This window comes from Puccinia triticina, chromosome 15A (genome assembly GCF_026914185.1).
Source record: "Puccinia triticina chromosome 15A, complete sequence".
NCBI lineage: Eukaryota > Fungi > Basidiomycota > Pucciniomycetes > Pucciniales > Pucciniaceae > Puccinia > Puccinia triticina.
This window is the reverse complement of record NC_070572.1, coordinates 3504706-3530073: the sequence shown is the minus strand read 5'-3', so window position 1 is coordinate 3530073 and position 25368 is coordinate 3504706. Positions and strand designations below refer to the sequence as shown.

The 25368-nt window shown below is 47.9% G+C and overlaps 6 protein-coding genes across 6 annotated transcripts; 3 read left to right on the top strand and 3 right to left on the bottom strand.

Moving 5' to 3' along the window:
- Nucleotides 1–184: 184 nt before the first annotated feature.
- PtA15_15A342 (uncharacterized protein) lies at nucleotides 185–3946 on the top strand (the record flags this gene model as incomplete). Its single annotated transcript, XM_053163539.1, has 10 exons — nucleotides 185–368; nucleotides 445–564; nucleotides 695–830; nucleotides 915–1252; nucleotides 1325–1528; nucleotides 1607–1902; nucleotides 1963–2103; nucleotides 2171–2862; nucleotides 2938–3094; nucleotides 3161–3946. The coding sequence occupies 10 exons, from the start codon at nucleotides 185–187 to the stop codon at nucleotides 3944–3946; spliced, it is 3054 nt and encodes a 1017-aa protein (XP_053027504.1).
- Nucleotides 3947–4890: 944 nt separating this feature from the next.
- Nucleotides 4891–5834, bottom strand: PtA15_15A341 (uncharacterized protein; the record flags this gene model as incomplete). The annotated part of the gene is made up of 4 exons (XM_053163538.1): nucleotides 4891–5397; nucleotides 5487–5577; nucleotides 5642–5693; nucleotides 5783–5834. 4 exons carry the CDS (start codon nucleotides 5832–5834, stop codon nucleotides 4891–4893), a joined length of 702 nt encoding a protein of 233 aa, XP_053027503.1.
- A 206-nt stretch (nucleotides 5835–6040) lies between these two features.
- Nucleotides 6041–6848, top strand: PtA15_15A340 (uncharacterized protein; the record flags this gene model as incomplete). The annotated part of the gene is made up of 3 exons (XM_053163537.1): nucleotides 6041–6364; nucleotides 6494–6572; nucleotides 6712–6848. The coding sequence occupies 3 exons, from the start codon at nucleotides 6041–6043 to the stop codon at nucleotides 6846–6848; spliced, it is 540 nt and encodes a 179-aa protein (XP_053027502.1).
- A 312-nt stretch (nucleotides 6849–7160) lies between these two features.
- Nucleotides 7161–9249, bottom strand: PtA15_15A339 (uncharacterized protein; the record flags this gene model as incomplete). The annotated part of the gene is made up of 3 exons (XM_053163535.1): nucleotides 7161–7527; nucleotides 7620–7675; nucleotides 7753–9249. The coding sequence occupies 3 exons, from the start codon at nucleotides 9247–9249 to the stop codon at nucleotides 7161–7163; spliced, it is 1920 nt and encodes a 639-aa protein (XP_053027501.1).
- A 1228-nt stretch (nucleotides 9250–10477) lies between these two features.
- PtA15_15A338 (uncharacterized protein) lies at nucleotides 10478–11802 on the bottom strand (the record flags this gene model as incomplete). The annotated part of the gene is made up of 5 exons (XM_053163534.1): nucleotides 10478–10618; nucleotides 10685–11285; nucleotides 11342–11493; nucleotides 11567–11645; nucleotides 11723–11802. The coding sequence occupies 5 exons, from the start codon at nucleotides 11800–11802 to the stop codon at nucleotides 10478–10480; spliced, it is 1053 nt and encodes a 350-aa protein (XP_053027500.1).
- Nucleotides 11803–21876: 10074 nt separating this feature from the next.
- PtA15_15A337 (uncharacterized protein) lies at nucleotides 21877–24082 on the top strand (the record flags this gene model as incomplete). Its single annotated transcript, XM_053163533.1, has 11 exons — nucleotides 21877–22206; nucleotides 22281–22349; nucleotides 22417–22531; nucleotides 22631–22658; nucleotides 22750–22987; nucleotides 23058–23291; nucleotides 23362–23385; nucleotides 23473–23549; nucleotides 23625–23789; nucleotides 23861–23928; nucleotides 24012–24082. The coding sequence occupies 11 exons, from the start codon at nucleotides 21877–21879 to the stop codon at nucleotides 24080–24082; spliced, it is 1419 nt and encodes a 472-aa protein (XP_053027499.1).
- Between the last annotated feature and the right edge of the window lie 1286 nt (nucleotides 24083–25368).

Genomic DNA, 25368 nt, shown 5'->3' with positions numbered 1-25368 from the left:
CTCCTGCGCCCCCGAAACCTCCCCTAATCACCCAGCGCCTGATCTCCTTATCAAGGCCCTCCCACCCAACCGCCCCCACACAGTCTCCTGACCAGCTACCACCCCTTCTCTACCCCGATCGGCCCCAGGACCCGCAAAAAACACAAGCACAAGCACCATCCGAAGAAGGCCTCGATCGACCATCATGTCTGACCTGGCTGGCCTGGGCGAACCACGTCTCAGAAGCCCATCTCCTGGAAGAGGTGGACGGTTCGACGACGCCGGCCGCCGCTCTCCCCCGCCCCCAGCAGACAGGTGGAACGGCGGAAATGATCGGAACGGAACCGGCCCGCCGGGCTCAAATCTCCGCAGTGGATCCGCCGAGTTCGGTAAGCCCACCCACCCACTCCTTCTTTGCCCCATCCTCCAAACCCCACCACTTAATGATAGCCCTGCGAGTTCTAGGTAGGAAGCGGCCCAGAGACGATTCGCCTCCCAGTCGAGATCGCTATATCCCCAATTACGAACGTGAGCCACCCAGAGAGCGCGAAAGACGAGACTATCATCATCCCATCCTTGACCATGGTGGGTCACTACCACACCCATCAACCCACCCGGACCCCCCGCTTCCACGACGACGAGCTCAGAGATCCACTCTGGGCTCAATTTCAATCTGATCTCTCCTAACCTGTCTCTCTTCTCTGCCAACAAACAGATCGTCCAGCTCGCCATCTTCCAAACCCCGAGATATTCGATGACCCCTATCGGCGTGGCGGGAGCGCTTATCGTGACGACATGTTTCCGTATTCGCCCGATCGTGGCCTACCAGCCCGCGGGGGACCCACCCACTCGTAGGTCATCCCTATCCTACTTGGTCCACCCGAACCTTCTAATCATTCTCCTCTCCCAAACGATCATCTGACCCATCTGCACAGTCGTTCTCATCTCACGCCTCCTTCCGAGCTGCCCTACCTCGTCTCGTTCCGGTATTTCGCTGATTTCATGCGCTCGACCTCTCCACACATCGCCGACGACAAGGAGAAACTTGCCGAGCAGTGGAAACGCTACCGTCTAGACCACACACGCAAGCAGCTGGTCGCCTTCTTTGAGGAAAATAGAAATAAAGCCTGGTTTCGTGAGAAGTATCAACCCGGCCCAGAGTTTGAGGAGCTTCGACAGCGGTTGAGGAAAAAGGGAAGGGAGGGCAAGGTGGAGGGCTTCATCTCCCGCTTGGAGAAAGGCGACTTGGACATCATCAACTACGATTATCTCCGTAAGTCGTCGATCAACTTTCACATCCTCCAATCAGTCGACTGATTCCCCGGCACATACGTCTGTTCTGTAGCCACTTCGACCTTAAATAAGAAGCCGGTGGCCGCCACCAAGTCATCGCCAGATCAATCTGACGAACCTGCTGCCCCCACTATCAAGGCCGATCCAAGTCCTGCCGCACCTACAACGCTACCTCCAACCACCACCCAAGACGGCGAGGCTAAAGAGTCTACTCTTCCTCCCAAACCAGACTCTGAGGTCACTGCAGTTTCAGAAGGTAAGTCTAGCGTAGATCTCTTGACTTGGCCTACAACTCATGTTTTTTTTTTTGGAACCAAACATCCTGGTTTTACAGCTGCCAAAGTCAAGACCGAATCAGAAGCAGATGTGAAAAATGAGGTTAACTCCACCAACCCGGATGCAGATGCAGATGAATATGAGGAGCCGGACGACGAGTTCTGTGCAAGCATGGCCGAGGCGATAACGGGCCCCAATACAGGACTAGCGCCGTCCAGTGCGTTAGGAAGCCTCATTGGTGAAAGCATGAGAGGCAAAGTGGGCTCTGATGATATCGTCGTCTTACCCCCTGCGGATAATCAACTTTTTATCAAAAGCATCAGCCCCGACATCTCTCGCACCGAACTAGAGAATGTATGTTTTGCCCGTCTTACCACTGTCCAGGTGCCCTTATTGATGATGCATCTTTGGCAGCATTGTAAACAAGTGGAAGGGTTTGATTATCTCGCTCTATCAGATCCTCACACCGGAAAGAAGCTACACCGCGTCGGGTGGGTGGCTTTCCTACCTGGTACCGACATGAAAGCTGCCGAAAGCGCACTTGGAGAGTCAAAAGTGAGTGCAGACTTGCAATCTCCGGGTATTTTTTTTTCTTCCGAATGACTGATCCAGCCTGCCACAGATCAACAACTTTACTCTACATCTCATGATAACCGAACGCCCGGCGCTCCAGAAGCTGCGCACGTGCCCAGGAATCATGAATACGCATGAGCGCATCATCAAGGATTTGGGCCAGATTCGGAAGCTCGCCGCCAGCTTTGAAGCCGAGCAATTCGGACCCGGTGCAAGTGAAGATAAGTGCGGTAGTACGGCGATCGAAGCCAGGATCAGCAAGATCAAAGAGGAAATGGGACCGAACCTCGATTCCTCATCCAAACAGCCACCGTCTGATGCAGGTGACGGTACCCCTACCGCGCCAGATGCTGGACTCAATCCCCAGGACTCGGATGTCAAACCAGATTTACCTCAAGAGAAGAATCTAACGCTCGACAAAAAGTCGCTGGATCTCTACATATACTACCTCCGAACTGTGTTCAATTGTTGTTACTACTGTGTGTGCGTCTGCGACTTCCAAGAAGAACTCTGTCGACGATGTCCCAAGCATGTTCGCAAAGCAGCTCCCCGCCAGCAGCTTGAAGACCACTCATCTACCGCCACTCCCCAAAGTCACCGGAGGAATACCAATGCTCAAAACTCGACCCATCTCAGGTCCAACGAGCAGAATTGGGCACGTACCTTAGACGACCGAGTCGCACTGATCCTGACTCCATCTGAAGTCGACCCTCGGGAGTTTGGTGGCGAGAGAGTTGACGAGTGAGTACGATTGATATACCACACACACACACAGAACCTGTTCGCTCACCCCTGCTCGCCCCCGGTCCTGTGTAGTGAAATACATCGATTGTGCCAGCCTCAGATTATCGACGAAGGGGCTGGGAAGTTTCGGTGCAAGAGCTGTAGCAAGCTGTTCAAAGCGATGAACTTTATCGAAAAGCACATCATGTCCAAACACGGAGAAGTGATCAATCAGGACTCCATCGAAAGGGTAGGCACAATTTCGTACTGCGGCAATATGCTTGTGTGATTTATTTCTTACCCCAACTTCTTGCAGATTAAATACCTCAACAATTACATCTTAGACCCTTCGCATACCACGCCCCAGGCCCCACCGCCGCCAGAATATGGGCACTCCCGAGGGCACAATGGGATCTCCGCGGGCCCGTCGGCGCCTCATGGGATGATGGCGAGCATGGGCCACGGCCACCCGGGCGACTTCCACAACGGAGGCTACCACGCCCCGATGATGAACAACTCGATGGGCGGGCCGGGGGGAATGATGATGGGCGGGCCGTACGGGAGCTACATGCCCCCGATGTATCCGCCCTATGGCCCCACCCACTCCTACCCTCCCCCGATGGCCGGGCCATCGCCGATGTTCCCCAACGGCTCGATGATGGGTGGTCATCATGGCAGCGGCGGCGGTCCTGGATACGGGGCGCCGTATTACATGGGAAACATGGGCCCGGGCGCGCCCTACCCGTCCGCCTTCCAGCCCCACCACCAAGTCTACTCCTCCCTGCCTGCCATCCCTCCCCCCGCCCATCCCATCCGGGCCCCCAATGGGAACAACCGGCGCTTGGGCGAGCGGATCTCGAGACACTTCGCCGACGAAATCGGCCTCCCCCTCCCCCCCCACTACCACGACCATAAACGCTCCCGAAGGGACGAGTTCAACAGGCCCCCGAGCGCCGCCTTCAGTCCCGCTGCTGCTGCTGCCGCCGCCGCCGCTAATCCGCCCCCAATGGCCCTCGTCGCCTCTGACCCTAGGTCCAAAACCGTCCTCGCTTATAACGACCTCGACACCCCCGCTGGGGACGAGGTGGTCTTGAATTACTGAGTGTCCCTCTCCGTGCGTCCTTCTCCCCATCTCTCTCCCCCCTTCTCGATCCCTCTTTGCTGATTTTCCCACGTTTGTGTTCCTGCGATATCTCGGATCCTCTTGTGACTGTCGACCACCAGACTCCCATTTTGTGATATAGTTTCCACGATCAACGGCGGCTCCGCTCGTCTCCATCTCCGTTCCCCTGTTGTTTTTTTCCCCTTCCTGCCCCTCCGTCTCCCCCGTCCCACTCCATCGAACGAAAAGAAAACCCCCGGAGACCGGAAATCCAGGGCTGCCGTTCCCTCTTCCCGCCGCTCTCTTTCTGTGTGTGTCCAGCCGCTTCTCCCGCCCCGTTTCCGAAACATACTCCTATACAACGTATACCAGTCTGGTCTCCCCTCGTCCATGTCTTCTAACTTGATCTGTGCATGTTGTCAATCTATTCCTGTCCCTGTCTCTCATCTATCATCCTGGCAAATCCTCTTTTCCTTCTTTCTTTGAAGCAAGTAAATAGAAATCCATCTTTAATCTTTCAAACTCTACACCCTTCTCATCCTGTGGTTCCTTTTCCTTCTTCTTTGCTTTGGAGCTGTGCACACACGTTTGCCAGGGGCTTTTCTTCATACTGTGGTCTCTCTCCTGGGGGCGATAGGGCCCAAGTGCCTCCTGCCGAGGGCTCGCTCCGCGAGACACACGCCCGCAGCAGAGGGACTTGGTTATTGGTTCTCAAGTAGACTGCATCAAGAGAATTTTGTCTGTCAGAGCAACTTGGTTTATGAAATTTCATTCATAGTTGAAGAATGGCCCAATTGCCTTCACCCTTTCCATTCAAATTGCATATCTACTTGCAACCTTGAACAATATAGATGTCCTGTTTGCAGGGGAGATGGTCCATCTCTTCGAATGTACATGAAAGCATTAATTGAAGGAGCAAGCTTGAAAATACAACGTGATAAAGCTCAAGGAACCAGGGCAGATTTTCTTGCGACTTTAGTTTTGACTTTGATTTTCGTCTTGGCCTTCTGGGGTTCAGAGCGAGTGGCGAGAGTGGCTGAGACGAGTGCGTTGGAGATCGCTTGAGTGAGATCGACAGTCGGCTCGTCATCGTCTTCGGCGACATCGTCCATCTCCACATCTTCAGTCTGGGCCTTGCTCGGCTTCCTGCTCGCTTTCTTTTCCTCTTCTCGGGCAGCGATCGCGGCCAGACGGCTCTCTGCGGCCTCGACTGCCATCTGGGTCAACTCGTCGTCTTTCAATCCAAGCACATGGCGGTCCTTGACCACCTCGACGGCCATGCTCTTCCGCACCACGGGCGCGGCAGCGGCCATCCGTGCCGCGTAGAACGCCTTCTCCCGCTTGGCTTTGATCGCCGCTACTCGGTCGATCGCGCTGATCGTCGTCTGGACCAGCGCTCGGTCGTACTTCACAGGAACGTTTCGGCGCTTCTCGAATTCCAGCGTCGAGTCCTGGCGGGGATTCTACTGTTAGTCTGGCTACATGATATCGGATCCAGGAACACATGTGATCCAGACGAGGGCGAATAGAACCGTCTTACAATCGCCATCTCTTTACCAGCAGCCTTGCGGAATGCCTTAGTCCATCGAACTTTGCGCGGATTACGCTTCATCTTGAAGTTCTTGTGGCATCTGGGAATCAATTTTTTCGAGGGTTGGTTCAATGTCACGCTTTCTTCAGTATGGGGTAGCTTACTTTGAGCGACAGAAGCGGAACGTCTTGGCATCGTTTCGAACAAACATGGTGCCTAAACAGACATGTTCAAACAAAACAAAAAAACAGAATTGTCAACTTGTATGCAAGAATAGGAATAGGATCAGTTATCTTTTTTCTTACCATGACCAGGATAGACATTGGCACCACAAAAATAACACTTCTCGATTCTCATACTAGTCGGTCGGTTTGTTCGTGGATATCGAAGGCAGGCCGCTTGGGTAGTTTTACTTGACTATTTCGCTGATAACCTTCCGTCGTAGTTTAACCAAGCGGAGAGTGAAATGGTGGGTCTTGTTCATTTTGTCAACTTGCATATCCAGCAGAGTGATGTGTGCTGCGCCGCAACCGGCGGGAGTCTGCACTGTGCCCCCACGGGGCATGCGGGACGCACCTGTCGGTAGAGATCGGTGCAAGGCAACAAGAAGCACCCGAAGAAAACTACCATGTATAGCATACAACAACATGGAACGCAGCCTACCATCGGCGGCAGCGGGAATGATATCGGTTGAAGCTCACCAGACAAAGCTAAACGTCCCTGATCGGCCCGGCTTGCCCGACTTTTTGTTCCATTTCACCCGTCTCACTCGGTCAATGTTGGTCTGGATCGGCACCGTCCCAAGCGACCACTCGGGCTGCAATCCCTCTTCTGCTGTAGATACATGCTTGGCCAAGGATTGGTCGTGTGCGGTTCCACCATCATCAGTTGAGTATCTCCTTCTGACACTCTTGTATCTCTCTCTTCTTTCGGACCTTGGCCACTGATAAACACTCCTCTCTTTCCTTGCGCCGGATTCGAAATACCCTCTTTTTTCGTGGAACTTAAATGTGCAGTCTTTCCCGGCAATCGCCACTCAATTGAATTCCTCGAATCCGACAGACGCATTTAGTCAAGCTTTGGCACAGAAAATAGGTCAGAAATCTGCTCTTACACTCTCCACCTTTCTTTGATGTTCATTATTCCAAACAAAAAAACACAAAAAAGCGAAAAGGAAACAGGGGAATCGACAAGTAATCTTTTTTCTGTTTTGTCAATTCATGCGAATCTCTAGCTCAAAAGTTCAAAATACAAGCGTTTGTTTCGATCGATCTCCCCGCGTCGATTCTCGGATCTGACGCACAGATCAAGTTCGAACTCGAGAAACAGCTCTTTGCTCATATTCAGTCATTGCTGTCGACGAAGACTTGACAAGGGCAAAACACAGCTCACTGGCATCCGCATGAATGGGCTTTCTTCCGCCTTTTGTATACCCTAGTGAAATTCAGAGGAGAATGGCGGTGATGCCATTGCCAATATTGTGGTGACAAGCAGAAATGGGAATGGGATTGTAGGGTGTCACATGGGTCTGCTCAGTAGACACAATCGGATTACTGCCATTCTGATTTCGACTGTCATCAACATTAATCAAAAGATTGCGAAAAGCTTGAAATCAGATGATGGAATATTAACGACTTGATAATTTAGCATAAATGTCCATTCTAGCATTTTGCCCCTGTCAAGCTAAAGCACCCCAAGGAGATCTGAAACCAGACCCGACGATTCAGAGTGTCTCTGTGGCTTGGGCACTGTAAAAGCGTCGTTGACGCGCTCGTCAGGCTTGACCATGTTCATGCTGATGCGAGGTTGATCAAGCGAAACGCCTAACGGTTTGAAAACGAGTGCTGCCGCTTCGACGCCTATTCTTACGCTCAGTTGCAGTTGATACAGACTGTTGACGGGTTGGCCTTGATCACTAGGTTCGAAGTTTTGAAAATTGGCTACTTTTTGGGAGTTCACTTTGAAGTTCCTCGACATCGGTGGGTTTTCAATTGTTAACTTGGTTGCTGAGCAGCTCCATACCACGCCGCTGCCAATTGCCCACCCGTGTCTTTCAAACGAAAAATAGCCCGGCCGATTTCAACTTCAATGGCCCAAGACGCCAAAGGAAAAGAAGAAGCCCGAATACAAATGGTGACTCACCCGCTACCCATGATGTCACGATTTTTCAAGTTGATCTGTCCAACATGCGAGTCCTCCTAAGTCATTTTGAAAAGAGATCGACTTCATCAGGACTAATACATCGTGAGGGTAAGTTCAATTGGGATGTACCTACCACTAAAAATCCAGTACTCCATCGCTGATGGGGTTCGATCATATGATGGGTAGATCCAGTCGCAAGATAGCCAGAGACAACATTAGGTCCAGCGGCTAGCCGACCCGTTGAAACAACATACGAAGCCGTGTCCTGGTTTCCAACCGTTGTCCCCCGCAGAATCAACGCCTGAGATCCGCCCAGGGTGATGTCGAGTGGCAATGCTCCTGTTCCGCCATTTGAGGTCGGAACATCTCGAATAATCACGAAATCAGATAGCGTAATTCTTCGACTGGACTGCGTCAAATATGAAAACTCAATGAAACCGGTCGCCTGAATATTGCGGATCCAACAGTCTTCTGCGCTGCCAATTCTGATGGGCAATATAGTCGGCGTTCCAACCTTTAAGCTGGATGAATCGGGGACTTGGGTGAGCACCATGTTTTCAAGTCCGGCCTGTTGAACTCGCATGGGTGGCTGATAAGCAACGATACTGGCAGTACCGTCAGATGAGGAGACATTGACTGAGTCGGTCAGAGGAATTTCCCACGTGATCCGGTTTCCACTGATCGTTGTAATTTCTCGCTCTTGGTTGACTGGGGTGTTTGGAGCCAGCCAAACTTGACGTTTTCCGTCTCGAACTAAGCTGCTCATATCCATGGCATCAATCCATGATTGGGTGACTAGACGATGTATGGCGATACTTTGGCCAATCTTAAACTGGGAAGCGTCCTCCACCTCAACAGATTTTGCACCAACGCCGAGATAGGCTTGATTGATCCGGCTCTTACCTTCTTCCGGGCGCAATGAACCGGAAGCTTTAGGATCTCCGATCTCGAAAAGATTTCTCGGGGGACCTGAGACCCGTAGAATTGTTTCAGAAGGCGTGCTAGATTCGCCTCTCAGTACGACAAAAGAGGGAATGCGGATGCTGCTATTGCCTGATAAGAGGTATGTGCCTGCTTGAAATTCAATTACGCCGGGCTGTCCAGCCAAAGAATCGATCGCAGTCTGAATTGCTTGAGTCCTGTCGTCCTCATCATTAGTTGGTGAAATGGTCATCGTGATGTTGTCCGACCAAGGGATAGGGACGTTTCCTGATCGATAGCCAGCATACGAAAAGTCAGGTAGAGCGTCCACAGGATTTGGAAAGCTAAAATGACTGGATCCCCAATTGGATTCAGACTGGTTTAACGAATTGAGGGTTGAAGCAATTGTATTGGAGATGAGCGGCGCGGCGTTGGAAATGAGTGGCGCGGCCGTGGAAAGGAGCGGAACGGCCGTGGAAAGGAGCGGGGCGGCCTCCGGGGCGATTGCTTGCCTTCGAGCCACATTGCGGTATTTCTGATAGTAGTTTCTCTTCAAATTCCATTTATTGGGCCTTGATGACTCGGCCGGCATCAACAGATAAGAATCAACCATCAAGATCAAAAAAATAAATTTGACGCCTAGAAGTCCTTGAGATCTCTTGTCTGATGACTTTCCGGCCTTGTTGTCGTCCCACTGTAATCCAAACATGTTGAACTTTTGCTCTTATATCTTTCGTCTGCTCTGTGAGATTGTGAGAGGGTAAATGTTTTTGTTTTCAGCGGAATGGGACTCTTTTCATGAATACAAGTATTGATGATACAGATTAGCAAGATGAATCCAACTCAGAGATCGGCCGGCGATGGTCTGGATGAATAATTGTCTTGGGTGAGGGCCTGATGAGAAGAAAAGGATGCAAAGAGACGAAAAGACCAAGAAAGCGGAAAGGATTGCGGGTTGCAAGCGAAATCGAGGTCCAGCCGATATCGAATTAGCGTTCCGTGTGCAGATGAAGAATGACTGAAGACGGCTTGGATGGTCGGTGGCCAGGTGAGGTCACCAAGGTCCAAGCACGCGACGGAGTGCCACAGGCTGAGCGAGGACCGATTAGGTGCAGGACTGGGGCGCAAGCGTGGTACAGCTCCTAGCTCTGCTCTTCTCGCTCGCGGGGGGGTAGAATTTTACAACCCTTCTTTTACAAGTCATAAGCCTTGTAAATTGCATCCATTGTGAAATTATGACAAGCTGGGAGGCATTCATAATTTTCCACACCTCCTCCCATATTTTCCACCATTGTAAAACAAGCATTTTAAAAGATACGTTGTAATTTTTTTGTCCAACGGACTGAAATGTAATTTCACAAGTGATTCTCTTGCAATGATCTCCCTTGTAAAAAATAAGCCCCGCAAAATAGCGTGTGGGGCCAAAAAACTTCAAATTCACAAGGCTTCACTTACAAGGGATGTATTTTTGCCTTCACAACGGTCACAAAATTCTCACCAGGCAAAAGAAAATGTGAAATTTACGAGCCATATAAAAATTTGCAAGTGATAAATTGCAAAGCGCCAAACATGGAGAAACAAAAAATAAAAAAGAGACCATGGATACCCAATAGCCAAACCCCGCCATCCCTAACCAAATTTAGCTTTACAAAGCCTTGACTCCCCGGAGGCTTTTTGTTTGCGACCTCCCGCTTGTTCCAATCCAGATGTCGCACTGACACTCTCTTGGGGCTCACAGGCAGCACCCCTGGGCTTTGTTTGAGCCATGGCAACCTCAGTGGCCTCCAAAGATGCCCCATCAAGTACCTTCTTATCTGCCGCCGCCTCAATTTGCTGATCTTTGACTGTCGATCCAGCTGGCCTCAACGGTCGCTCGGACTTTCTTGAAGCGGAGTGCCCGGTCCACTTTGTCCAGCGTGGTTGAGATGATCGAGTGGTTATTGTGGAAGAGCTTGGACAACATTGGCGTGACTTTGAAGTCGTCCCCCTAGGGAGCGCGGTAGCCGGGTATGCCGGATCCAGGAGATCGGGGTCCCATTGGCTTTGGTCGATTGGCCATCCTCGTACTCAATCAAGACCTGGAACCCGGAATTGCAGTTGTATCCTTGCTATTCGTTCTGGCAGTTCCGATGGATCCTCAGCACTCCGCTACGGAACTGGACGTCCGAGCGCGCGCCCTGGAGCCACCATGGCCATCGTCTATTCTTCGAGGTAGCTTGCAGGACGGCCTCCCAGGGTACCGAGATCGGGGCAAAGACGATTTTATTCTCTAGTGCGCGTAAGACCAGACGCACCTTTTGCCACATCTGGACCTGGGCGTTCTGGTTCTGGGCAACAGATGCGCGCAGGTCAGCGGGGGTGGAGATACAGACGGGATCCGCGGGCCGTTGGTCATACTTGAAGACCACCGTGAACGGGAACGGGACAACATCGGCGCGGCCGAAGAAGGTGGTCACGCCGACGAGATCAGCCGCATTATGCGGCTTCCAGAAACAGTCGGGCCCGGTGAACTCGCTCCGGATAACGCTCTGTATTGCGAGCGCTTTTGGGTCTGCCCGGTGGCCCGCTTGGCCTGCAGCTCGGCCGTACCTCTCCGCACCAAGCCCCTCAAATAGTCGCACATTCTCAACCAGTCGTTCCCCATGAGTTCCGTCAAAATTGACCAGACAAGGCGCTCCCGGAACCTCTTCCCACCATTGCAAGCGCTTCCCTTTGGCCATCCGGTACTTGGGCATGCCCAAAATCCTAAAACCATTGGAGTAAGATATCGTCACAAGAACAGAACACGCATTGAGACTCACAGCACACAAAGACTCTCGTCCCAAACTCGCCGGATCACTTCCTTCCGGAAATCAAAATCAGCCAAAAACAAGCTCTTGTCGATCTGAAGGTCTCGGTTAAAGGAGCTGATGAGTCGCTGTACCCTCTTGGAATAGATGTTGAGCAGATAAATCTGGAAGAACACATAGAGATATGGTAAGTCAGTGAGTGGTGTCAGCAATGTGCTCGATGTTTGGAGTGCGCACAAGCGTCGTCCAGATCAGAAGTATTGATCCAAACAGCAGTTCCTGGAAATGGATGATTGCGGAGCCCGCGCCGACGACGCTGCACAATAGAAGGAGGCGATGGTCAGCAAAAAGCCAGATGTGATATGGGCGAGGCTGCAGACCTGAGCAAAAGACAGAACTTGGTGTTTGTCGAGACACAGCTCGCCATTTGCATAGACGTTCGGATGGAACATTTTCAAGAGGAATTTCACCATTGGGGCTGGTGGTGATCAAATCAATCAGAGAATTTGAGTGTTTACAGTGAGACTCCACTATTGCGATTGGGATGAGGGAGTTATGAAGGCAGACGGCAATAGAAGGCGGAAGGACATACTTTCAAGTGGGTGGAAATCCAACGTGATCGAGGCGTTGAGGCATGTAAATTTCGTGTTTCATAGTGAGTTGGAATGCTTTTCCGGGCAAATACAGCATTGTAAAATAAAGGCTTGTAACCTGTATCTGTGAAGTTTTGATTTGATTACTATAGATTCAGAACCAGACTGTAGAAACAAGATCAGAACATTGAGGAAGGGAAAGATGACAGGAAAGAATAAGAGAAAAGAGAATTACCACCACAAATGAATAGAGATTCTGAGACAACCAAAGACAGGAGAGAGGAGACTAGGAACAAGGACACTGGACACTGGAAAGGAGAGGTAAAGAAGGAAAAAGATGGGAGATTAGCCGAGGAAGGGATTTCCGAGGTGATCGCCGTTCTTTTCTCACCAAATTGGAGAGAAGAGCCAATCGAGGATTTGAGAGGACTCAAGCGATGTCGAGCAAGGAATGATTTTGAGTCTTGAGCGATGTCGAGACGAGTTGAGGGTTGAGTCTGATCGAGGTCGAGACAAGGAAGAGTAGCGAAAGAGAGAGTTGGATTGGAAAGGGAAGGGGAGACGAGGTCGAGATGAGAAGGGATCAGGAAGGGAGCGGAAGCGAGGGAGAATCTTCTGAGAGTAGATTCTGCCCCTGACTCGGTGCTTTCACATGGCTGTCACCACTTGAGCAGCGGAAACTAGCGGAAACTCAACACCCCCCGCAATTTGTTGAGAAAAGGACTTCAACCATGAAGCACCGTTCTCGAAGACGGTTAAGTGATTCAGAGTTGCTCGGTTTGGTTAGAGCATCCGCGATCATATCATTAGTAGGAATAAGCTTGACGAGTATTTCATTATCTTCTTTCATTTTTCGGAGGTGTTTTATCTTGATGTCGAGGTGTTTTGTTTTTGAATTAGACCCGAAGTTCTTCAATTTTTCTAGTAAGCCTTGATTATCGATGTGAAATTGAGATGGATTTAGTTTTTCATTCCAAAGCTCTTCAACAACAAACTTTATCCATTCATTTTCCTGAACGCCATCTGATAAAGCATTCAGCTCAGCTTCCGTAGATGACATGGTTATGTTTCGCTGTTTCTTGCTATTCCAGGAGACTGGACAGGATTTCCAGAAACAGATTGAGCCGCTACGGGAGAGGCGTGTTTCTAAGTCGTCCGCCCACGTGGCATCCGTAAAATGTTGAAGAGTCTTTGAGTCATCATTCGAGTCAGGACGGAGAGTCAGAGCTAGATCAGAGGTTCCCGCAATATATTTCCAACAATGAATTACTTGCTTCCACTGTAGAATTCCGGGGTCATTGTTGAAACTAGACAAAATCGATACTGCTGGAGCTAAGTCGGGTCGTGTTCTGCATGAAAGATAGTTGAGAATGCCGGTATGAGTTCAATAGTTAATTTTCAATTTCGCGAATTCAGCTTTTTCATTTTCAGTAGCTGGCATGAGTTGCACACCCACACTAAGGGGAGTTTTCATCGGCTTGCAGTCCCCTATACCGGCAAGTTCTAGACCTTTCTTGATAAGCTTTTGTTGAGATAGTTTTATTCTACCTTCCTTAATTGACACATCCATTCCAAGTAGTGTATCAGGATCATGAGCCGACGAGTTAGGAAATCGTAGTAAGAACAGTGATTTGAAAGCATCTACATTCCCCACGACGACTAGATCATCGACGTGAAAGAAAATGACTGAGTGACAATCTTGATGTAGAAAGAGACAGGGATCGGCTGTTGATTGTTCGAAATGTATTTCCTTGAACCAACCCGTAAGTGTATCGTACCAGTTAGCAGGCGCTTGTTTGAGCCCATATTATATATAGAGATTTGTTCAATCGGAGTAAGGGAGCCTTTCTTTTAGAGCCTTCCGGAGTTTTTAAGTAGATTTCTTCCTTAAGAGGTGCAAACAGGAATGCACTCTTGACATCGAATTGTCGAATCGGTAAATTTTTATCCATAGCGAACATCAGGACAATCAAAAGAGTCGTAAATTTTCCTGTGGGCGCAAAGGTGTTTTCATAGTCTTGTCCTTCTATCTGTCGGAAACCTTGAATGCACAGACGAGCCTTCTTCCTTTCAGCTGACGACAAAGTCGCCGGTTTCGTCTTGAAGATCCATACCGTACGAAGGAAGGAGTTAGGTTGGTTCCATTCATCGTCCCAAACCTGATGAGATTCAATGTTATTAAGCTCTTCATCCGTCGCCGCCATCCATCCAGACTTGTCGGAAGAGTTCATGGCTTGTCGAAAGGTTTCAGGATCACTTGTCATATAGGACTTGTCATATAGGAGTACTTGACTGGCTTCACTCTTTCTGTGCGGTCTCGAAGGGATCTAGATGGAGGAATCAGATTTTCGGCTACTAGCTCTTCGTTGCTTTCTGACTCTTCTTCATTGACTTCGGCTTGAGAATCATTGACTTCTTCGATAGGACAGTCGGGATTATCCAGGACAGGATCACTAGGAGGTGTATCTTCATCATCAAACAAGTCGATCACAAATTCGGTGTCGTCTCCTTTAGATTCCATTTTCGGAAAGTCAAGAAAGGAAAGATGCTTCGTATCGAGTATTCTTCCTTCATCAGTTAGAACTTTGTACGATCTCAGTTCTTCATTGTACCCAACTAGAGTTCCTAGGCCACCTTTCTCTGCCAGTTTAGAGCCTGTTCTTTCTGGTAAAAACAAATAAGATACTCGGTTGCCGATAGGTTTGAAGTAACTGAGAGGAAGAGAGCGATTTTTAAAGAGTTCAAAAGGAGATTTCCTTCTTCGATGAGCAGGTATTTGATTGAGAGTTAAAGTGCTAGCTTTGACGACTTCATTCCATAGTCTCTTGCTCAGGCCAGAGTCGTTAAAGATTGCCCGAGTAGATTCAATGATAGTCCGATTGAAACGTTCTGCTAATCCGTTCTGTTGCGGGGTATACGCGTCGGAGTATCGAGCCTTGATCAGATGTTTGTTACAGAAATCAATAAGATGACGATTGATAAATTCCGTGCCTCGATCGCTATGGATGATTGTCGGATAATAGCCAAATCTTCTAGCCTCCAAGTCAATAGCTCGTTCCAGGATCTCAGGCACATTGCTCTTGCTTCTTAGAGGAAGAGCTGCACAGAATCGAGTGCAACTGTCAACCACCGTGAGAAAATATTTGTGTCCTTCACGAGATGAGGGAGAGATAGGACCAACGATATCTAGATGCAATTCTTCAAAGGGCTTGGAAGCGGTGGAGTGTCGAGTGTGGAAGGAGCCTTTGGTAATTTTTGCAACCGCACATGATTCGCACGCTCCATAGTCTTTTAGTTGAATACCCAGTCTCTGACGGATCCTTCGGTAGCTCACATGACCTAGAGATTTATGAAGCAGCTCACTGGTCGAATACAGACATTGATGACTCAGATTCTTGAAGTGAAGGGTTGGAAGATTGTTCTCATAATGGCCTCTCATGATGATGGAGTTGTCTTTCAGAATAGAGAATGAATTTATTTCAAAAAGTATTTCATAGCCATCGAGAGCGAGACATCGAGCGGAAAGAAGATTGACAACTATGTCGGGAACAAAGAGAACGTTGTGAAGAATTAGATCACCAGCCTCGTTTGAGAGTTTGATAGTTCCCACGCCCTTGATTTTTAAGGATTCGGTGCCAGAGCTCGTCTTCACGATTCCTTCTTCTTTTAGAGACACAGAGAGGAATAAGTTAAGATCGGAAGTCATATGAGCGGAGGAGCCGGAATCAAGAATAAAGTATGAGGATGGGGATGAAATTGATGACAAAAAACTGCTAACACTGTTCTCCGATCGAGTGTTTTTCGCTTGAGGCTTTGCATCGTCAGATTTCGGAGGAGGTCGAAGTTTGGGGTAAAGTGACCAACATCTTTCCTTTGGATGAGTCGCAGACGGATTGTGATAATCTTCGGTGCATCCATTTTTGGAAGGACCGGTATACAATGAAACTTGAGAGCTAGAAGTCTTAGAGGAGCGTTTGATGGCTAGGTTGTGAGCATGGATTCTCATGTGGTCGAGAATTTCTTCGGGTTTGGTGAGACCATTTTGAGTGATGGTGGTCTTCATGCTGTCCATCTCGGTCGACTGAGGCAATTTCTTCAAGATTTCATACCCGACAATGTCGGAATCTATCTGAATGCCGACTTCGTGCATCTCATTGAGAAGTTTCTTGATTTTGGTCGTAAAGGTCTTTATGTCAGTCTCATCGAAGGCCATATAAGAGAACTGATTCCAGACTCTGGCTCGGTTCGCGCTATGTTTGGAAGCAAAGTATTCGATGATTGCGTTCCAAATTTTTAACGCGTCTCCACGGTTGTCCTTGTTCATGACGTTGGATTGAATTTCCACGTCTAGCTTGGAAGTCATGATGGTTCGAATAAAAAGTTCGTTATCGGTAGAGATGATACCTTTGTTTAAAGTAAAAATCTCTTTGACGTTGAGATTTTCGAACAAGTTTAACATTCGTTCCTTCCAGCTAGTATAGTTCTCCTGATTGAGGGCCGGAATAGCCTTGATGGCGGTTTCAATTGCCAAGGCCTTGAGTTTATCGGACGAGATAACAGAGTCCGACATTTTAACGGCAGAGGTTGTTGGTTGCGGTTGCGGTGGCTGGTTCACAGTGGGTTTAGTCTGAGGTTCTTCAGTGTTCGACGACATACGATCCTGAGCGCAATAATCGGAGTCGTTTCGACTGTTAATCGTGTGAAGTTTTGATTTGATTACTATAGATTCAGAACCAGACTGTAGAAACAAGATCAGAACATTGAGGAAGGGAAAGATGACAGGAAAGAATAAGAGAAAAGAGAATTACCACCACAAATGAATAGAGATTCTGAGACAACCAAAGACAGGAGAGAGGAGACTAGGAACAAGGACACTGGACACTGGAAAGGAGAGGTAAAGAAGGAAAAAGATGGGAGATTAGCCGAGGAAGGGATTTCCGAGGTGATCGCCGTTCTTTTCTCACCAAATTGGAGAGAAGAGCCAATCGAGGATTTGAGAGGACTCAAGCGATGTCGAGCAAGGAATGATTTTGAGTCTTGAGCGATGTCGAGACGAGTTGAGGGTTGAGTCTGATCGAGGTCGAGACAAGGAAGAGTAGCGAAAGAGAGAGTTGGATTGGAAAGGGAAGGGGAGACGAGGTCGAGATGAGAAGGGATCAGGAAGGGAGCGGAAGCAAGGGAGAATATTCTGAGAGTAGATTCTGCCCCTGACTCGGTGCTTTCACATGGCTGTCACCACTTGAGCAGCGGAAACTAGCGGAAACTCAACAGTATCCCGTAAAAATAGATTTTGGAGTTTGGATGAAGAAATTCCAAAGGATGTGTCACAAGGTTTGTGAAACATGCAGTGTAATATTATGTAAATGCTATCTACATAGTATATTTGCATAGTATGTTTTACAACAAATAATTTACAAGGGCCAAAACAAGTCCGAAAGCACCGGAAAAATACATATTACCGCATACATCCCATAAAATCCCAATGCATCCCTTTCACAAGGATTATGCCTTGTGAAATAAGTTTTGTAAAATTCACGTACCCGCTCCTGCTCCTCAGCTGTGTCCGCCAGCTTCTCCCTCTCCACCTTCCCCATCTCTGGCACCTTTTTGTTGCGATTCAGGTCGTTTCAAAAGTCAAGATGGCCGAAGACACGGTCATGAAGACAGCGGATGCCCAGGTCGCTTCAGGAATCACACCAGTCAACTTGCGGGAGTTCCCCGGAACCAGAAGTTGTTCATCATTTCTTTGAAATTCTCTTCCAAATTTCAGTAAAATCTACTACATGTGTGCATCAGGCTGACAAGACACCTCTGGACGCAGTTGTACTTGCATCAGAGTGGATGAGATCATTCTGGTAGACGTGGTCGATTAAGTGGACAAAATGATTTAGGAAGCAAGGTTGTGTGTGTCAGGTTGTGGTTCTGCTACTCTTAGCTTTATCATACCTGCTGGTGTCACTCATTCACGGTTGATGAATTTTTTTATCTTGCCATGTCTCAACATTCATTCTTGGAACACTGGGAAAAAGAGTTCTTACATATGAAAGCTCTTGCAAAGAAAAAAAATAAAGCTTGATTGTATTCATTCAACATTAGTCCACTAACTTAACTAAGTCCCTCTCTTTGTGGAGGGGGGGCGCCGTCCCGCAGGGACCCTCGGAAGGAGGGACTTATACACTAAGTGGACCCTGCGGCCTGAGAGAATCATGAACTTGGCCTTTTTCAATCCTGTGTTGTGCGATTGAGTTGTAGGGGAACAAAACATGCAGAACATCAAGGAGAATTGTTCCACCTATTGTCCTATTTTTAGGGATATGTAATGACATTCAAATGTCTTTTTTTGCAACTTCATCTAGTTGGCTATATCCCGTATCACACATGTTGCACTGTACAGAATCTGGAATCCATGATGTTACAGCTCTGATTACAGCTCAACAAGAGGTGTTGAGGATGGGAAAAAATAGTAGAAAGATTGGGACAGCTTGGGCCATCCCAGAAATGTAAACAATTTCAAAAATGGTGCAGAGGCTCATGAGGGAGAGTGATTCTAAAAAAGTCCCCACCAAAAGTCATAATTCTCTCAGGCCGCGGGGTCCACATAGCGTGTAAGTCCCTCCTTTGGAGGTCGGTTCGCTCCCCCAAGGAAAGTTAGATTAGTCCAGTAATTCAAGACATTGTCTTTCTTATTTTCATGTTTTTTCATGTGCACTGGCGCCCTTGAAGCTAAAAAAAATGGATAGCTTCAAAAAAACAGGCTTGCACCCCCTCCCGCGGAAAAAAAATGGTAGGCATGATATATGTATGAAATTTTTTGAAATCCTCTGAGGGTACACATGAAACGTGTATGAATGGGCTATGAAAATGTATGAATTTTGGAAAAATTAGGGATTTTACATGCCACCCATTTATGGGGGGTTGCCAGGGTCCTGGTAAATCTTTAGGTAGCCAGCAAGTCCCGCGAGGCTCGGTTGCTTAGCTAAAGAAAAAAGCCTCCCTCGTCGCTAGGTATTGGCTCGGTAGGCAGCGCACGTTTAGATAAAGACACCATCACCACCCTCGTGTCCATCGGGGCCGCTCTGTAGTAAACATAAAACACAGCACTCTACTTCATGAATGTATGTACAACACACATATCTCATACATATTCCGGGTCATCGAGTACTGGTCATCAAAAGACCAATGCACAGGTCTTTCATGAAAGACTCATCATCAAAACACAGACCATCAATAGAACGGTCATTGGAAGACCGGTCATCGATAGGTGGTCTTTTGATTCTATGACCGTTCCATCAATGATCAATGGGTCTTTTGATGTGACTGTTCTATGGATGACCGACCCGTCAAAAGGCCGGTCATCAATAGGGCGGTCTTTTGATCCTACGATTGTTCTATCAATGACCAACCGGTCAAAAGACTGGTAATTGATAGAGTGGTCGTTTGATTCTATGACCGTTCTATTGATGACCGTCCGGTCTTTCAATGTGACCGTTCTATCCATGATCAACTGGTCTTTTGATGTGATAATTCCATCAATGACCAACCGGTCATTGATAGAGCGGTCATTTGATTCTACGTCCAATTCTATGACCGTTCAATTGATGACCAACCGGTCAAAAGACCGGCCATTGATAGAGCGGTCTTTTGATTCAATGAACTTTCTATCGAGGACCGGTCTTCACGAGTCATCGAATGGGGAACAACCTCAAGGAGGTGTAGCTGGGGTGATGATGAGATTGGTGCTGGAGGGATGTATGTACTTGAATGTATGGGGCACATATGAAAAAGACATATGGCCCATGGGGGTGCGGGGGGCAGTCGGTAGACTCGTTAAAATTTCCCTTACAGAGGCTCTGTAGCAATGGGTAAATCTAGCGAGCCCTAAAGATTTACCAAGCGACTATTTAGCTAACGAGCCCTAAAGAGGGCACGGGGGTGGAAAATGGCTTACATACTTGGTAAATATGCCTTACCGAGCGGGTTTACAGAGACGGTGGTGGATGCTCTTAGTACACACTACAGGCATGTAGCTGTTGCTGCGGGATGCAGCGTCACCCTGTCGCTGCAAGCCCGCGTGACTGTGCAAGGAGGCGCAGTCACTGCGGCCGCAACCCCAAATGCAATGTCAGGTGATGCTGTGGGCCGCAACAACACCTATTTGCCCGTAGTGACAGTGGTTAGTACACTTGACATGGATATAGGAGACATGGGTTCAACTCCCACAGGACACATAATATTTTATGGAGTTTCACAGTGTGTGACACAGAGTAACAGATGAGAAGATTTTAAGCTATTCATCAAGAGGAAGGGCAAATCGGAGAGTTCCAGCTGTGCTTGGCTTTCTTGAAGCTGACTGGCAAAGAAAGAGCTCAATCGAGAAACCCCAAGCGTCAAGTCACCCAGTGTTGTCTTGGGGGCAATGCGCGGGCCCTGGGTCTTGGCGGTAGCTTTTCATGTCAATTTTTTTAGAGCATTATTAATTAGGCCACCCAGTCTACATCTAGCAAGGGTTAGCGGGTCAACCAAAAGGTTCCAGCTCAAAGTACTCCCGGGAAGATCAGTTAAAACAAGCTGCAGTGTTAAGGAAAACTGTCTGTTGCATCAGACTCCAGACTCCAGAGTCACGGGGTTTTAGCCATTGCCCTACACATTTTTAATGCCAGAATGTGCCATGAATATTCAGAGCAGGTTTCATAACGTTGTGATATACCCCCTTCGACTGGTATACAGATAAACAGAAGACTGACCTTTAAGCGGAGCTGACCTGTCATCTTTGCTTCAGGCTTTCAGGTGTTGTTGGTATCTTCCTAACCTGCTATCCCGTTGGGTAAAATGTAGAGATAGACAGCTGGCAAGTTGGTTAATAAATGCTTCATTGTTGATCTTTTCAAGTGATTGAAAGTAGAGAATGTCAACCGGTCCCCGCTGGGGAGTACGCGGCACTGCTTGGCAGGTACTGGCCGCACCCGCCGTGCACACGTGCGGCGGTACCGAGTGCGGCCGCTACTACATAGGCCCTCTCGGCTACGAAGACCGCCCTCGATGGCCGAGGGGATTTCTTCCCGGCCGTGGAGACCGTGCAGTCTTGATCGCCGGGAAGGATTGCCGAGATGGTTTCTTCCCAGCCATCGAGACCGTGCAGCGGAGCAACCATCTCGGCCATCAACACTGCTCTTAATGGCCTAGACGATTGCTCCGCGGCTATGTTGACACCCAAGACCGGCCATCGAGATTGCCGGGAAGGTTTCGTCTTGGCCATCAAGACTGTACAATCTCGATGGTCTCGATGTTCCGGCCATCGAGACTGTGCAGTCTTGATGGCCGGAAGGCGTGCATCGACATGCACGCCTCGGCGAGTGTGTGTAGCCCGGTAACCCCCAGCGGTACCCGCGGTACCCGCCTCAAGTAATACCGCTGGTACTCGCCGGGTGGTGCCAGGTGCGGTATAGGTACATACACGTTGAAATTCTCTAAATTGAAAGGCACTGAGACCGTGTCATCGCGGGGAAAAAAAGTTGTGAGAAGTAAGGGGAAGTATCGCCATAAAATGTAGGAGCAGGTAGGAGCTCACCCGTGTTTAACGCTCGAGTTCATCTTCCATGTTATACCAGCTGTAATCACCTGATGAATTCCACCGTGGGCTGCAACCCTTGTGGACCCGAGACACAGAAGACCTTTACAGCTTCTGTTACCTGTTTCTCTGGATCCAAACCAGATTCACCATCGGTGTCAAGCTTCCATGTCGGCTGAGGCAGCATGCCCTTAAAGTTAGCTTGGGCTGGGCCATTGCCCCCCAAGTCCCCTTACTCCGTTTTACAAATCCACTCCTTTTGCACTTCACAGCGGCAACACCCAGCGCCAGGCTGACAAGATCAGATAATACACTCTCTGCCACAACCTCTTGCCGAGGGCGATAATTATTTTTATACCCAGTTTTCAAATTCCACACGAGAAGACATGGTCCGACGCTCATTAGTACAAACCACATATTCCCCCGAGATATGGCTGCTACTTGCCTCTTCTGCTTTTCTCACTCAAGTCACTACCGCCGGCAATCCGCTTCATGATGAATCTAACAATCATTGGTCTACTCTGACCCGGCGCAACCTGTTTCCATCGTCTGCCACAAGCGCCTCGGTACCAACCACGGTCCAGCCTCAGGCCACCGTTACTCCCCCCAGCAACTCCGCCTGCATTCAGCCCCCGCTTAACAACAGTACATGGATCCAACTGGGGATAGACAACTATCTAGCCAATTTACCCAACGGTGCCTCTCTGAGCCTCGAGGTAAGCTTCCACTCTGAACCCTTGCAATATTCTTGCATCAACCCACACCAATTTTGCATGTCCATTCCAAACAGCACTACGCAGCTTCGGTTGGAGCTCCTAACTTCATCTGTGGTGTAGGAGAAAAGTGTCAAGCTGGCCAGGTAAATAGTGATGTTTGTACTTTGCACATCTTCTCGCTCTCTAAACTGATGTCGAGACTGTGGATAGCTGTGCAGCCCAGTCCAAGCACCTGGATGGGAAATCCTAGTTGCAGCCCAAGAATGGAACAACTATCAGAACAAATTCTATGAAGCCGTGGGTACTGCAGTTCAAATGGTCACATGTAAGCCAATGCCTGTTTTCGAGGCGCTAGACCGACAGGTCAAATCTCCCTCTGATCAAGATCTGGACCATTGAACAAAATTCCTTTCAAAATTCACAGCTATTTCTAGCTCACTTGTGGTCGACTTGTAAGTGTCTAGGCACTCGTCAATGCGCCATTGCGGTGTTCACAATAGAAAAATTCTATCAAACACTCGCTGATGTAATGTTCAATAACAGCTACCCACCTAGCCACCACGGTGGGATATGGGATTTATTCTCGAGTTTCAACTTGGCTGCCGCAATCACTTCCGGTGTAATTGGCGGGATCGCCCTGTTCGTCGGACTTCCCATTGTCATAGCAGATAGTATTATTGGGGTGTTGGCCTTGGGTGCCACGGCAGCTATATTCGGTGGCGCTGGTATCATCTCAATTCAAGAAGCAATAAAACGTCGCGGACCTAATGCATTTGATAAAGTAAATCAATCATTTCTGGTGAATCGAATCCCATCCCAAAACTGATTTCTTCTATTCTCGAAAAACAAAGTTTTCAGTCTACGCCTTTTATCTTTCCGAATGGCAAAAGCACGTCCAGACAGGTATCGCAAACTCTACCAGGAGTATTGTTTCTTCAGGTGTCAGTTCACCCCAGGGTATTTCTACAGTGTTGAAGAATGGTACCTTCTTTCGCGAGCGCCCCAGCTTCAATGAGGCAGAGTTAGTCGGGAGCCTCAAAAACACTACCACGGTCCGTATCATGACGGATATCCTTAGAAGCCAAGTAAGTTCATTTTCTTCCCGGCGTCAGTGACCGCAATCAACCATCATTTAACCAAACTTAAAACCAACAGGGAGCATTCGTGACGATCGAAAGTGTAAGCATCCTCAAACACGCTGTCATTGGATCCTAATATCCTTCCTTATTGTCCGGGCCATCATTTTAACTTTGATTTTTTTCGAAGGGTAAATGTACTGGAAAGGGTCCAGGCGGAGCCTGGAAAACACACAACCACTTGTCTTACTGCTCTCCCAATGGAACGTCAGTGGGATTTGTATTTCTATTGGAGATAGTATGCAAGTCTCACGTGACGGACCCATTTGCTTGATTTTGTAGGATGTTCAACATTATCCACTCCGGTAAAAAGAAAGTCGGTAACACGTGGTGGAATGCCGACCTGATTTCCAAGAAATACGCAATCACTGTCCAATACCTCACTGAGCAATCCTACTTCTGTCAATTGAACCATGGCGCGTCAAACTTTGATCCCTACAAATCTAGGTAACCACCCACAACTCTCCTGCTTTTTTTAGTTCATTGCTATCAACTGACATGTTTTCTTGTAACAAAAGCTCTTTTCCAAAAGACTTGTCAGCCGAATGCATTTCGAACCTTCCTGTTTGTGATTTTAGAAATCCAGGTACGTCAAATTTTGTCATGATTTTTCAAGATCTAAACAAGTAACTCGCTGGACTAACCACATTTGTTGAACCCATGGAATAGACCTCGCCGAAGCCCAGAAGGAGAAGAATACAATTCATGCTTGTCGCCATGTCGCGAAGCTTCCAATCTGAGAAATTTGGAAGCAAACAGGCTCATTAACCCACGCATCAAAGCTTATTTTCAAACACCATGGTTGCATTCCGGATCTCGGAAGTTTTCGACTCAGGTGGCGCGCCAACGACGCTGGTTTTTCTTTTCAGTTTTTACTTTTGTATGGTGAAGGGAAACAGGCATCAACTATTTTCTTGGATACATCGAGGTTTGAGTCAGGAGTAGAAAATAATAATATTTTTAGTCTACTATTTGTCACTCACTCTACAAATTCCACATCATATTCCTCTTGAGTTCTGTAGTTGTAATTGGTGCGTCACGCACCTTGCCCTGAGCTTTCCACTTCCTGGGACTCAGATTCCTCTCCTGAGAGTTGGAATTGTAACGGGAAGAATGACCCGGAGACCCTCAGCCACAAAAATTAAATAATGGTGAAATATAAAATATGCGCACATGTTTGCTTCATGTGCAAATATTTTCCGGTTAGGAAAATGATTGGGTTGTAAGATTTATCAGGAGAAAACAGGAAACTGGGCAACACATCAAAACTAGAAAACTTGTCACTTTTTGCTGCTGTTGTGAGTATTCAAGGTGATCTGATTTTCTGATCAGGATTGAGCCTCAATACGCCTCTTTCTTGGACTCTCAAATCTCTTCTAAGAGTGCCCTTGCATTACCAATGAGCCTTTATCTGAAGTTTCTATGTGATCATAAATAGTGTTATGTTTATCCTGTGAACAACCAACTGGTTTCATTTATCCCTGAAACTAAACCAAGGTCATTGCACTACAAGGAGAATTTGGGCAACTGCCATGAGTTGACATGCACAAACTGACAGGCATTAGCTGAAAATTTGTCATAAGTTACTTCAACAAAGCATCAATTCACAGTCCCTGTGCAAAGAAACATTGTTTTGTAGTTTGATGGATTTTGAATGGTCATTATCCTGGAGAATCTTGGATATCAACTGATAGCAGTTGCATCACTTTTTCTTGTAGTTTTGGTGGTTCTATAAAAAATAGTTGGGTGGTACTGCAGATGAACACAATGTTAGATGCAACACATTTATGTAAAACCAAGGGTGAAGTGCTGTACTTTGTTTAAGCAAAGCTAGCCCCATTGGCTTTTGTCATCTTGCACAATCAGTTTTTTCTGTTTTTTAGTTATTTCATGTTTATATTATTATGTCATGTTTATATTATTATATTGGATAGTGGTCTGTAATTATTGCATATTCATTATAGTATTAATTATGAATTTTGTTGTGCTTGTGCTCTCAATTTTGAACATTTAAATAAGTATAACA